Source organism: Rattus norvegicus, chromosome 9, assembly GCF_021556685.1.
Source record: "Rattus norvegicus strain SHRSP/BbbUtx chromosome 9, alternate assembly SHRSP_T2T, whole genome shotgun sequence".
Classification (NCBI taxonomy): domain Eukaryota; kingdom Metazoa; phylum Chordata; class Mammalia; order Rodentia; family Muridae; genus Rattus; species Rattus norvegicus.
Genome location: NC_141542.1, coordinates 79,638,993 through 79,653,953, shown reverse-complemented (window position 1 = coordinate 79,653,953; position 14,961 = coordinate 79,638,993). Strand labels below are relative to the sequence as shown.

The following is a 14,961-nucleotide window of genomic DNA, read 5'->3' as shown; positions in this document are numbered from 1 at the left end:
GGTTTCCGGTCAGTTCTCCAGACGGCGACTTAACCCGAGGGAGTGCTCTGCCGAGATTTTGAGAGATGAATGGTGGTAGATGGAAGCCATTTCTATTTAATTCCTGTGACAGCCTGAGTCTCAGTTTGGGGGTGGATTCTCTCAGTTGGAAGCAGTATGCGTTCTGTCTCTGCCTTTGCTCTTACAGAATTGCCACAGTGACAGTGCCCTTTGTTGTTTGAGGCTCATGCCTGCCTCAGTTCTTTTCCTCTGTGGCACATTTCACATGCCTGGCTGCCTTGATGGCCGCAAGACCCTGCTTTTCTAGTTTTTACTTTCCTTCTTTTAACAAATAATACATTACCTTACTGCTTGCCTGGCTTTAGTGTACTATGTGCATGCATGCGTGTGTGTGTGTGTGTGTGTGTGTGTGTGTGTGTGTGTGTGTGTGTGTGTTTGTACATGCACAGGCCTCCTGTGTGGAAGCCAGAGGAGAATATCAGGTGTTCTACTCTAGCTCTCTCTGCCTTATTCCTTTGAGGTCAGGTTTCTCGATGAATCCGAGGCTAGTCTGGTTGTCACCAAGTTCTGGCAGTCCCCATTCCCACCTATTAGGGTTATCGGTGTGTGTACCATGCCCCAGGCCCTTTTTTAGATTCGTTTCTTTTATCGTATGAGTTTTGAGTCTGCCTCCACTACATATATACCTGGTACCCAAGGAGATAAGAATGGGGCCTTGGATACCCTGGAACCGGAGCTATGGGTGGTTGAAAGCCACCCTGTGGGTCCTGGGAGTGAAAACCAGGTATGCTGTAAGAATAAAGCGGTTTTTAATTCCTGAGCCATCGCTTCCTCTCTTCACTCCCATCCTCTTACATGGGCTCTGGGCATCCACTGAGGCCTGGAGCTTACCCACTGGGTATTCTGACTCACGAGGCCTTGCTACCCATTGTCTGTCTCCCTTCCTTCCTTCCTTCCTTCCTTCCTTCCTTCCTTCCTTCCTTCCTTCCCCCCCCCTCTCTCTTTCTCTCTCTCTCTCTTTCTTTTGTGTTTGCTGAGACAAGTCTCTCTACATAGCCCTGGCTGTTCTGGAACTCACAGTGTATACCAGGCTGGCCTCAGACTTAGAGATCCTCCTGAGTCAGCCTCCTGACTAGCTGACTACTGGGATTAAAGGCCAGCACCATCATGTCTAGCTATTATTCATTTTCTTAAATACCTGTAAAGATTCTTCCTTATCTTTGAAATAAAGTTCAGCTTTCCTCCAGCTTCCTCACTGGGAACTGACTCTCTCTACTCCGTGAGTGCTCGACTGCTGAGCTGTGTGCCAGCCTTTTCTTTACTTAGTTTTGGGACAGGGTCTTGCCACGTTGCTCAGGCTGGACCAGAATTGACTCTACAGGTCAAGATGGCCTTTAACTTGGGAGCCTCCTGTCTCAACCTCCAGAGTAGCTAGAAATACTGGCCAGTGCCACCAGCCCTGGCACTAAACTCTTAGATTTGGCATTTAGACTTGGAACTTCAGCTGTCCTCACTCCCTCTATTCTATATCCTTCTTAGCCCAGCTACTTACCATGTCATTTCCCGTCCTGTCTCCATGGAGTGTCCGTCTGTGTGAGGTCTCCTGATGTCTGTCCTCAGTACGGATGCTTTCTTCAAGGCTAGTGCTCCTGCTGTCTTCTTTACAGACTGAGCCTGTCATTCAGCAGTGGGCATCAGTGACACCTTTCCATACCTCTGCCACAGCTTACAGTCGTCATACTCACCCATACCATGTTTATAGCACCCATCGACCCTGCTAGAACTCTGCAGTGTAGACCTACAGTGAGCTCTGAGGAACAATTGAAACATAAGTTCATTCTTAGACTCGACCTCATAAGCACTCACCAGCAGATCTGCAGTAAGGCCTGGGAACCTGACATTCTAAGACACTCCTAGATTTTCCCTCCCAACGCACTCTGACTAGTAGCTTTGGCTAACCTGGAATTCACCATGTAGTCCAAGCTAGCAGTGAATTTGGGATTGCAAACTTATGCCATTTGTGCCACTGTACTTAGCTGGACACCCTACCCCTTAATCTTTGTTTTCTGTTTTGTTGGTTTGTCTATTATTATTTTTTTCAACAAGGCCTCACCATGAATGCCATCCTAGCCCTGAATTCAAGGCAATCCTCCTGCCTCTGTCTCCTGAATATGTCACCAAGCTGAGTTCTCAGATATTTTTTCTGCCTTGTGGTAGAGCTTTGAGCCTTTGGTCTCTGCTCCACTCACTGTGTTAGTTACTGGTTCTGGCCTCTTTTGTATTAATCCATCTGGGAGTGAATTTCTCTTGTGTAGATCTCATTGCAAACTCGTTTCCACTTGCTTCTCCTGTGGTAGTTAGCATAATAGACACACAGTAGATGTTCAATAAATGCAAAAATTGAGGTATGAGCCTTTAATTTGTGTATTTATAGTAGAAACTATTCTGTAAAGGACATGTTTCTAGGAGATATTCTAAACAGACGTTTATAGAGTAGCTTGCTGTGGGCTGATATGGAGTAAAATGCCACCCTCTAACAAAGCAAAAACATACTGAGCCACAGGAGACAGGCAGTGTTAACGCCCGTTTTCTGGGAGTTGCACTGTAGTGTTTCCTTATAATAGAAGATAAAGAAGGTCATGTGCCATCAGTGTTCAGGTCATGTGCACTATTCATAACAATAAAAATGAGGTCATATTTGTCCTCTACAAAAGTTGACATTTTGTCCTTGGTGCTGGTAAGCAATACTGAGCAAGTACAATACAGCACGGTTAGCTTAGAAGTACCCTCAGCATCCTTTCCAGCAAACACTTAAACTGGGATCAGCAGTCAGTCACATTAGCATGGTAGGAAACTGTAACGCTGGCCTAGGAAGCAGTTTGGATGCCTCTGTAGCTACCATGGCAGGCCCATGGTCCTATGCCATATGTGCTTTAAGTGAGAGAAGATCCCATAAAGCAGAATGTAAAGTGTTTTAGCTCTTGGTAAGGGCTGTTGGAAGTGACTGCTGTGTTTCTGAGGTGACTGTTGTCAAGAAGAGACAATGTCCGCATCCTCAGGGAGCAAAGATAAAGAAATGCTTGTCCTTTCTGCCCTACTGGGTGCAGTAGAGCCTGTAGAAGGCCGGCCAGGATGAGCCCCACTGCCCCGCTGTTGCTGGAGTCTTGTGCTTATCTTCAGCACTACTGGAATTTCTCCTGGTGTATTGTGTGTTCTCATGCCACAGAAGTGTTGAGCATAACTAGTGTGTATCCACTAACCCTTGTTTGTCCCCTTTCTTACGTGAACTTCCCATGTAATCAGTTTCCCCTTTACCCTGCCCTTTCTAGGTCAGATGACGACGATGCGGAGAGCAGGAGCTCCAGGGTGACCCAACTTTGCACTTACTTTCAGCAGAAATACAAGCACCTCTGCCGCCTGGAGCGTGCAGAGTCGCGACAAAAGAAATGCCGGCATACGTTTAGGAAGGCGCTGCTGCAGGCAGCCAGTAAGGAGCCCGAATGTACTGGTCAGCTGATACAAGAACTTCGGAGAGCTGCGTGTAGCCGAGACAGGTTAGAGCTAGAGCTACGAAGGCAAGGCCTCCCTTCTCAGGCCTTGTCTCCCGCTATGCTTCATTCACCTTTGAGGGATGGTTGAGGCATTGTGTGAGGTGAATACACATTAAGTCTCAAGTAGTTGAGTGCCATGTTTGGTTTTGTTAAGAAGGAGTTGCTACCTTGAGCTGACAGAGAAATGAAAGCATTTACTGGTTCTTGATTCCTTGAGTTACATTAGAATTTATGACTTAACAAGATTTGAGAATGTTGTTTCTCTTGCTTGTTAGCTTTGTGATTCTGTGTCATCCAGACCAGCTTCAAACTCTGGATCCTCCTGCCTCAGCCTCCTGAGTACTGAGATTATAGCAGACACCACTTCATCTGACTGACAGTGTTGACTATCTTAGAAAAACAAACAAAACCAAAACAAATTGCAATGCTTACAATTTTCCTGTTATTTAAATTAATGATTGTTGTCTTTAAAAATTATATCTTTTTCTAACCATAACCTAGTATTTTTATTGTATAGTAAAATAAATTTTACTTGTATTAGTTATGCTTTCTTTTAATTGCATATTACCTTGTGTTCACAGTAGTTAGTTGTATTTGTTTTGTTTCTCTTGCTGTCTTACTGGCTCCATAGGTGAATATGTAGTACACACCCAGGCTGCCCTTAGACTTGTGCTGCCTATTCTGTCTCAGAACACCGGGATTCCAGGCATTTGCCACCCAATCTAGGAAAACAGAATTTTTAGTGACTGTATAATATAGGTGTCACTCTTTAGACCTTTTCTGTTTTATGTATTTAAGTTAAAATTAACCTGTATTGTTGAAAAGTTCTTTGTTGGTCTGTTCCTGTAACAACTTGGACGCTTGTTATTTGTTAAAAACACGCCTAGGCCATAAGCGAGACCTCCTCCCACTAGGTCATAACTTATTCACTTATGCTATTCTATGTCTGACATGTGTGTAGTTACCTCTCCCCAATTTTATACATCCGATATCCTCAAGTCTCCGTCTATAGTACCTGAACTTGACTCTATCCCAGAGTCTGTCTGTCTGTCTGTCTGTCTGTCTGTCTCTCTCTCTCTCTCTCTCTCTGTCTGTCTGTCTGTCTGTCTCTCTGTGGGATGTCTCACTTTCTAGTCCTGCCTCAGCTTATTGGCCATCAGATTTTTATTGATAGGTGATGCTTCCACATAGTACTCAAGCTTCTCCCTACATCATATACCTGTAACTCCGGCACTGTGTGTGCTGAGAGCAGAAGGTTGTGAACTCAAGTCCAGAGAGCTAATTAAGACCACATCATAAACAAGCAAACAAACCCCGCACAAAACAAAAAGGTCTGTATCTGGTTTTTCTTCTCAGAAATATACCATGGCCATTCTCCTAAATTCATTTGAAAATACAGTTTAATAGCATTTGTATAATGTGTTAAAATATGAATATTAGAAATCGCTTTTATGCTGTTTTGATAGAGAAAATTTTATAATAATTAAGTTATATATTTTTTAAAAAATGGTTTTTGGTATTTGTAACCAAAAAAATTAAGTAAAATTTTCTAGTCTCATATATAGGATTTTAAAATATATATACTTACCATAGTTATAACTATCTTTTAGTATTACTTGAAATACACATTTAAAGCATTGAATTGAGTTAAACTTTTTTTTTTCTGGAGCTGAGGACCGAACCCAGGGCCTTGCGCTTGCTAGGCAAGCGCTCTACCACTGAGCTAAATCCCCAACCCCGAGTTAAACATTTTTTAACATCTCACTTTAAGGAAATGTCTTTGTTTCTCGTTTCTTTTGTGATGAAGCAGTCGTGTTGACTTGGCTGTCTTAGAACTTAATATATAGTCCAGGCTGGCTTTAACTAATACCATCTCTCCTTCCCAGTGCTAGAGTTCAAGCATATGCCCCTGCTGCCCAGCTAAGGAACAGCTTTTCAAATCTAGAATATTCAGTTCTGATTTAAAAATATTATTTTAAATTTTTATAGTTTTAGGTAATAACTTTAAGTCTCTATTTATATGAAAAAATAAGTTTATATACAAAAATATGTTACTGATTGCACTATTGAATATTGAAATATTAGTTTATATACTCTTAAGTCTTCTATTTTACTCATGAGTCACTTGAATACGTTTCCCAATGCACACAGTAACTGCTGTGAATACAGAAGCAATGATCTGAGACCTCCAGTTGATGAACAGATGAGTAGAATTTAACATGTGGAGGCCTATTCTCTATTCGACAGTTTACTCAGTTCAACAGTTGTTTCCTATGGCTTTATAAGTCTGTCCACTGAATAATATCAGTAGAAATTATATCTGCAGCATAAAGCAGCTATGTACATAAGCTTTGTATACCTCAGTTCTGATACTTGATAATGATCTTGTCAAAGATGTAAGGGTCTATACCATGAGATTGAGGCAGTTTGGTACTGTAAAAAACTCTCACTTTTTTCCTTTTCGGTAGTTCTGTAGGCTTTAACCCAGGTATCACAGTGCACTAGGAGTCATCCCTCCAGCTTTTCTCTGACTCATAAGTAGTTTTCAGAACACCTCCCAAACCAACTTCAGTATCAAGTTAGACTGCCAGGGCAATGTAGCTTAGCAGTTGAGTATTTCACCAGGAAGCGTGAGGCTCTAAGTTCAAGTCCTATTACTGGTGAACAAAACAGACTGGCAAACCAAAGAGAACCTGTCCAGATGGTCCCTACAGCCTTCACACAGACTCAATGTCATTTGTCACCCATGATTAATGACACATTAGTAATTCTCTTTGCTTTATTAGTGCTATTTGGATAATATTGTTTTTAATACCATAGTGACTGTAACTTATCTGTAGAGATAATGAAATTCTGACCTTGGATTTATGAGACAGATGGGTAAACTGAGAGGGAGAGGGAGAGGGAGAGGGAGAGAAGAGACATAGATGCAAACTTGTAATCCCAGAATTTAGTAAATAGGCTCAGGAAATCAGTCATTCTTAGCTACATAGTGAGTTTACTTAGACCAGCCTGAGTTACATGAGACTGTTTTGTTCGTTTGTTTGTTTGTTTGTTTTAAGAAAAGAAAGAAATGAGGAAATATATTGCACATTGGGCTTGGTAGACAGGTCAGTAGATTATTAAAGTGTTCAGTGAAATTATGTTTTATATTGAGTGCCATGTGGTATAAAAATCTAGACCAAGCAATATGGGGCATAGCTGTTAGTGTAATACAGCTTTTCTTATGAAAATTGTGCATTTTTATAGGCTAACATTAATAGTATAAACATCTTTTCTAGGGGTAGTGGAAAATATATTGGCAACATGAGCTGAAGTTGCGGGTCAGTCATTGAGGGTTTGTCTATATGCTCCTGGTGTTTAGCATCAATCCCAGCACCAACAAATAAAATTTAATATTCTTTTTGTTTGTTTGTTTGTTTTGAGACAAGGTCTCACTGTGTAGCTTTGGCTGGCCTGGGATTCTTTATATAGACCAGGCTGACCTCAAACTTAAGGGCCAGCAAGATGGCTCAGTAGGTAAAGGAATTGCCTGCTTCCTGAGTGCTGGGATTAAAGGCCCATGCCATCCTTCCCAGCAAGATATTAGATATTTCAATCATCTACTTTTCTACCCCTGTGAAGTCTTTTTCTACTTTTAAATTTGTGCTACTCAATTTTAAATTTTGAGTGCATGTGTAGAGAGGTGGCAAATTGCAGGTATGAGTTCTCTCCTTTTACCATATGTGTTTTGGGGATCAAACTTAGACTCTAGATTTAGGGCAAGCACTTTACCTGTTGAGCCATCTTGCTGGTCCTTAGTCTTTGTTTATTCAGAGAGTCTCATAGCCAGAGCTGCTCCTCCTGCTTCCAGCACCTTCCTAGTGCTACTGCTATGGATTTGCCTCCCAATGCCTGCCTTACATAGTGTTTATGATTGACCTAGAACCTAATGCAGATGTTGCTTACAGATGAGATAGAAGTTTAAATGCTTATATCACAAGTGGTCTAAATTAAGATAGTATTCAAATAATGAAGCATGGAATTGCAAACATTTAGCAAGCCTTATAAGTATTTCAAAGTGAGCACATTTTGAAGGATGTATAAGGAATGTATGAAGGATGTACGAAGCTTAAACCATTTCAGCATATTCACATCCCCTTTCCCATTTGACACTCAGGTGTTTGTAAAGATAACTTTTATTCACCTGATGTAATTGTCATCTCCAAGACTTATTGCCTCTGTCTGCTAAGGTAGGCCTTGTCCTGGAAGCTGCTAGCTTCTGTACAGTATAATCTAGACCTAGAATGTTTTTAGCCTCTGAGACTGCTAAATAAACTTATACTTTCCAGTTCTCTTTGAACTCTGGCTGGGTGGTAGCTGGCCAACTCCAAATTCTTCTCCAAGCTGACTGATTCAAACCGGCTTCTCTCAGCTTCTGACCAAATTGTTCTGCTTGGCCTCATACTAACTTTGGCAATTTCTTCTAAACTTCTGACTCCTTTCTCATTCTCTGGCTTGTGTCTTCCCCTGTGTCTAGCATGTTCTTTCTTCAACCTGTCTCTACAACTGTCACAGTAAAACTACCTTTTCTCTTTTTCCTCTCTCTGTTCTCTGTTAAGTAGCCTCTCTTTTCTCTCTGTTCTCTTGAGAGTTGGACATATCCTATTCTGTCAAATCTTTTTCTGATTCTTTACTTTGTCTGTTACTCAATTAGACATCACTTTGAAATATAAATACTTCCTTCTACAAACTAATTTTACCTTCATTGTTTGGTATTAAAGGTATTACTAAGAATGTACCAAAGGCATGTACTATATTCCAGCCAGAGAGATTAAAGGTTTGCGCTAAGGTGCATCTGTATTCTAGCCATATTGCTAGATTAAAATCCCTCCTCAGTTGTCTTTGTAGACTTACTGTTTATTAGCACTAGGTGGCCAAATGGTCCTGATGATAAGAGTAGAGACCGATAACCAACTCAGCTGACTACTGTGCACCCCTCCCTGTTTTCCATGAATGGTAAAGTTGTGTCGGGTCTCTGCTCAGGCAGTCCTGCCAGCTAAAGGTGCTTGCTGCCTCTGCTTTTTAAGTGGGGAAGAGAGGCAAGGCTTAAGAGAGTCCGTGTTAGTTGTCACATAGTGAAGAGAGTCCGTCTGCTTCATGGTCTCCTTCGACCCACAAGCTGCACATAGTGGCTTATGCTTGTGATCCCTTCCCCACACATCTGTGTGGGGAGTTTGAATGAAGCAGGATTGCTGTGAGTTTGAGACTAGTCTGTGTTGGATAGTTCTCTCTAGGTTAGCCTGAGCTACTTAAAGAGACCCTGTCCTCCAAAGCCAAAACAACAAAAGCCAAAACAAAACAAAGCACCAAGATAGACAGCCTAATCCCAGCACTCAGGAGGTAAGGGCAGGAAGCTAAGTGTATGCTACAGAGAAAGACCCCGTCTCAGAAAACAAGAGGAAAACAAATGACCAGAGAGGTATATCTGAAAACCACTGTGATATAGCTGTTTGCCTTGAATGTTAGTTGGTCAGTAAAATAACACATTTGATAATTGTAATATCTGCTGACTTTACCACATACTTGTGTTTTAACTGTGTACAGTAAAGATAGTTAGAATATGCATGTTCAAGAAAATTTATCCTGGGGGCCATGGAGATGGGCAGTGGGTAATGGTGCTTGCCATCCAACTCAATGACCTGTGTTTGATCTCCAGAACTTACATGGAAGAGAAAAGAACCGACTCCCGGGAGTTGTCCTCTGACTTCCAGGGCTTTGCTGTGCTTATTCATGGCTGCACATACATATAAATAATGAGATCAGCATTAAAAAGCTTACCCTGAGTTGTTAGAGCATTTAAATGAATTTTATATTTTTCTGTCTGTAGCCTCAGCCAGACCAAGTTGAAGGAGGTGGAGCCAGCAGCTTGCAGTGGAACAGTGAAGGGTGAACAGTGCACAAACCAGGCCCTGCCCTTCACCAGGCATTGTTTCCAGCGTATCCTTTTAACTCAGTAAGCAGCCGTTGAAGGTACTAAGCCCTGGTGGGCTCTGTGCTGGTTTTATTTTGTTTTTTCGAGACAGAAATACTGTGTAGCCATAGCTGTATTAGAACTCAATCTTAGACCAAGCTGGTGTAGAACTCACAGAGATCCACCTATTTCTGTTTTGCACCACTACTGCCAGGCTGTGTACTTTTACCCCCAGTGGTACTGGGAGTGGAACAGAATCTTCTGCATGCTAGGCAAATGCTCTCCTGCAGTATGTCATTGTAAAATCAAGTGGGTGCTCCCTGCCTCCATTCCTTTTGAAGTAGAACTTCATTATATAGTTGTAGTTGGTCTCAAACTCATGTTTCTCATGCCTTGGTGTCCTCACTGTTGAGATTCCAGGTGTACACCACCATGTCTGGCCCAAAAAAAAAAAAAAAAAAAAAAAGAACTTGTAAAATAAAAGCTATTATCAGAATAATTTTTAGATAATTTCTAATTTCATATAGTCTTGAATAAATTCCTTATTATGTCATTGTATATTTTATTTTCATTACACTGAGTTTGGCAAGGAGAGATTGGTGAGCACATCATCTTGTGCTCTTTTGCTGTCTCACAAATGGAGAAGGGACAGGCATTTAATTCTAGTTGAGGACCTGTGCCAGAGTGAGAGCTTGGACCTCTACACAGAGCAGCAAAGCAGGTGCTGTATAGCTGACGTGGGATGCTTCTCACTAAAGCGGAGTGCTGCTTCTCTAGGTGCTTCTAGCTTGGGGCCGCTGTGATTGTGGGAAAACAGCACTCTTTTTGTTGTTTTGAGGCAGGGTTTCTCTGTGTAGCCTTAGCTGTCCTGAAACTCTCTTTATAGACACAGCTGGCCTTAAACTGTGGCTCTTCCTGCCTCTGCCTCCTAAGTGCTGGGATTAAGGGCTAGTGCCACCAGATCTGGCACATTGTTTGTTTGTTTGTTTGTTTATGAGACAATATTTTAGTAGTCCCAACTGTCCTTTAACTCACTGTGTAAAGTCAGTCTTTCTTCTCACCTTTACGTGTACTCTCAAAATGGAACTATGGTCAGCAGGTTTGCTAAGAAAGCTCCTTTGCCCACTAAGTCACTTCACTGGGTCACTACCCTCATCTTTATTAAATATTAAAACTGAGTACCATTGAAAATGCTTGTATTTGTTTTCATCAGACAGGCTCTTGCTGTATAGCCCTGGTTGCCCCTAAGCCTGTGGCAGTCATTCCTCACTCTCCTGTGGGCTGAGCTTATAGGCTTATGTCATCACACCTAGCTGGAACATTTTACATTAGCAGTCTCTGATTTGCAGTCTTAATTTTGTATGTATTTATGTGCGGTATAGTAAAGTAGGATATAACCCTACTGTTACTATGTTACTTAGCTGGCCTGAAACCTGATTCACCCTCTCAGATATGAGGGTTACAGGTCTGTAATTGTGTTCAGGATGAATGTTTTCTCTCTCTCCCCTCCCTCCCTCCCTCCCTCCCTCCCTCCCTCCCTCCCTCCCTCCCTCCCTCCCTTCTTCCCTTTCTTCCCTCCCTCCCTCCTTCTCTTTCTTCCCTTCCTTCCTTCTTTCCTTCTTCCTTCCTTCCTAGAAACAGGGGCTCATCATGTCTGGTTGGCGTCACACTCTGAGGCTCAGTGACCTCCAGACCCTCCCACACCTGGCTCCTACACATACATTTTGGGCCTCCTTTCTGTCCTTTACTTTGAGTCTTACTAGGCTCTTCTCTAACAGTTTATATATAACAAATATAAATTAAAAAAAGGGAAACCCAAATGTACATTTTAAATAGAAAATAAATCTTTGCGTTTGTGTGTGTGTGTGTGTGTGTGTGTGTGTGTGTGTGTGTGGTACTGGAAATTGAGTAGAAGGTCTCATATTCTGCTTACATGCTTGCTGACAAGCCCTGCCCTCAGCCCAGAGGTCTGGCTAAGAAGATGAACTTTTCTTTGTCTTTTGAGGTGGTCTTACTCTATAGTCACGAGTTTAAGGCTAGCTTAGGCTATATAGCAAGACCCTGTCTAAAAAACAACAAACAGAACAAGAGGCCCTAGACATTTCAATTTTAAATAGGGCTTTCAAATTAATTTTCGTCATTAATTTGAGTTTTATTTTGGTCCTGTAAATGTTAATAAAAAATTCAACCTTGGACAGATGGGTTTTTTTTATTTAAATTTTCATTCTCTTTGTTGAGTATCCTAAGATAAAGTTTTCTTATTAAATGCTGATTTTAGAAGCTGGGGAGGTGGCTTATCAGTTAAGAGCACTTGTTCCTTGCTCTTCAGAAGGACCTGATTTCCATTCCCAGAACCCACACAGTAGCTTACAACCATCCATTCCAGTGCAGTTGATATTTGGTATATGTAAGAGCATCCAGGCACGACACTCATACATAGATAAGATAGAATACCTAAGAGAAAAAAGTCAGTTGCTGACTTTACAACATCTTTTTAGCAGGGATTTCAGGAAGGTTTAACAAGAAAGTGTTATTGTTTATTCACAGCGTAGAAGTTGATTTAGAATGGCCGTAAGGAGATTTGCCTGAGCGAGCGCCTGTTAGCTAAATAGTCCCTCAGAATTTCCCCTGTTGATTGATAGAGACAGGGTAGTACTTGTAAAACACGAGGGGAGTGACACTTTATTCAGATACAGAAGAGTTAAATGATTTGAGTGTGTTTTCTTCCTGACTACAAACCCCAGACATCCTCTTGAACCGTTCTCAGCAGCTGTTCTCCAGCTGCACTGCCAAGTTTGCAGACGGACAGCAGTGCTCTGTGCCAGTGTTTGACATTACACACCAGACGCCCCTGTGCGAAGAACATGCCAAAAAGATGGTAAGTTTAGCATTTATGCCCTGCAGTTGGGGCTTTCAAACTGCTGATGACTGTTTCCACTAGGAATAAGACACTAATGAAGTTCTGTACAAACAGTGGTTTCAGTACTGGAAACACTATGTTGTGTTGCCTTTGACTAAAAAATTTCAAAATAGTGTGTTGACCTCTTGAATTTGAGGCCTTTTTCAAAACCAAACCAAACTCCCAAGTATTTCAAAGAGTACTTAGTACAGTTTGAATATCTCTAATCCAAAAACCCAAAATCTGTGCAGTTTTAAGATGGCATGACACTCAAAAAGTACATGTTTTGGAGCCTTCCAGATGCTGGTTTTTAGATCTCTGGGGTAATGATTTTTCATATGCAAATTATATGCAAATATACAAAACCTCAAAAACACTGCTGGTCCCTCAGTGTTTCAGATGAGAAATACCAAACCTGTTATTATTTAGATAAGATGCTTTTTAAAAATCATCCATTCGTATCTTTATGTCTCATTCATAAACACACACAGTAGTATAGTTGTAGTTTCTTATACATAGCAGGTTTTACACACCATCTTCGCCTTCAGTTTTTTTTTTTAATATGCAGTTCTGGGAATCTCTGGATATTCAATAAAGTTTAGGCAAAATACCAAGCCTTTCTATAATTTTGTTGAACTTAATTATTGCTTTTGTTAATGTTAGTATCATGAACCCTAATTAATTTAGAATAATTTGAAAGAGAGACACATTTGAATTAGTCAAATTTTTGAATTAGATAATTATTTAAAATGGGTTTGATTTGGGGTGAAGCTGTAGCTTAGCAGTAGAGTACTTGTCTGACATGAATGAGATTTTGCGTTTGAGGCCAGCATGGAAAACAAACTCCTCAAACTTGAGCTGTATTTTCATTTATCAAGCAGCTGTCTTGAGATACTGTGCTGTGTACCTTCTGGACCATAAGGCCAGAAAGGCAAGGTGCAAGGTATTCTCTGAGCATGGTGCACTTTGAGCATGCATTGGTATCAAGGACCAGGCAGCTGGTTTGCAGCTCTGGCTTTGCCATTAGCTAAGGGTCCAGTTAGGCAGAGAGGCTGCCTTTCTGGTCTGTTCCCTTGTTAACACACTGGCCTTACCAAGATCTTCTTTTTGGTTAGTTCAGTTTTAGGATCACGTTTTGAAAACTTTGAATACTGTCTTAGGGTTTCACTGCTGTGAACAGATACCATGACCAGGGCAACTCTTATAAAAACAACATTTAATTGGGCTGGCTTACAGGTTTAGAGGTTTAGTCCATGATCACCAAGGCAGGAGCACGGCAGCATCCAGGCAGGCCTGGTACAGGAGGAGCTGAGAGTCTTACATCTTCATCTGAAGGCTGCTAGCAGAATACTGACTTCCAGGCAGCTAGGATGAGGGTCTCAAAGCCCACACCCACAGTGACACACCTACTCCCACAAGGCCCCGTCTCCCAACAATGCCATTCCCTGGGCCAAGCATATATAAACCACGACAAATACTAAACTTCACATAGAAATGTTGGATTTATTTTCCTTCTAGGTTTTCAAGACTAGGGTTTCTCTGTGTAGCCCTGGCTGTCCAAATACTCAATCTGTAAATTAGGCTGTCCTTGAACTCACAGAGATCCTCCTGCCTCTGCCTCCCAAGTACTTATTTATTTATTTTTATTTAATTGAAATACATTTAAAAGATGGGCATTTTTCTGTTTATTTGGGCTTTATATGAATGCAGAATAATTTTCTGGGTTTTGTTGTTTTTGTTTTTAGGTAGGGTTTCACTCTAGCTCAAGCTGGCCTGGAACTTATAAAGTATGTGCCTTAGCTACCCCTGAGTATTAAGATTATAGGTGTGAGAGCCAGCACACCCAGCTTCCCGCATGCTTTTGTATATCTATACCTGTTTGTGTGTGTGTGCTCTTTCTCAGTTCTTCTCACTCTTGTTTTTTGAGACAGCTTCTCTCGCTGAACCTGGAGCTCACTGATTGGCTTAACTGGCTGCTCAACCAACTCGAGAGATGCATGCCTCTGCCTCCCCAGTGCTGGAGAGATAGATGCCTGGTGCTGAGCCTGGCTCTGTATGTGGACGCTTGCAGTCTGATGCTTGAGCGATACCAGCTGGGTCACTGTCCTAGGCCTCTGTGTGTTTTGGATTGCTGTGTAGACCTTGGTTGATGGCTCCATAGATCCTTGTTGATGAGGGCCCAGCAGCTTTCAAAGCAGCACAGGACTCAGTTCTTCATGTCGGTGTCCCCTGCCATCCCACATACATGCAAGACTAGGATCTGTTAGTGACCTCCCAGGGATGAATGTGGGCCTTTTCCCTGCTGGTAGTGGAGGTTTGAGACAGGTCTTCTGTCCCTGAGGCTAGCCTTGATCTTGGTATCCAGCTGAGGATAACAGTGAACTTCAGATCTAACTTCCACCTGATGAGTGGTAGGATGATAGGCCTACCATCACACCTGGTATCCTATATGCTCAGCGAGCATTCTTCTATATCCTCAGCACTGGCTTTAAAAAGTAAATCTACAACTTCAGAGTCTATACTTAAGTTTACATGAAATAATCCTTTCAGAATTTTTG

The 14,961-nt window shown here is 41.7% G+C and overlaps 1 protein-coding gene across 10 annotated transcripts in view; it reads left to right on the top strand.

The window, feature by feature from the left end:
• Ino80d (INO80 complex subunit D) overlaps nucleotides 1-14,961 on the top strand; it is a 66,882-nt gene that overhangs the window by 34,904 nt on the left and 17,017 nt on the right. For all 10 annotated transcript variants that reach the window (XM_087566236.1, NM_001437679.1, NM_001191809.2 and 7 more), the window contains 3 exon segments: nucleotides 3,330-3,554; nucleotides 9,421-9,530; nucleotides 12,249-12,382. In XM_087566236.1, coding sequence (XP_087422362.1) covers nucleotides 3,330-3,554; nucleotides 9,421-9,530; nucleotides 12,249-12,382 — 469 coding nt within the window.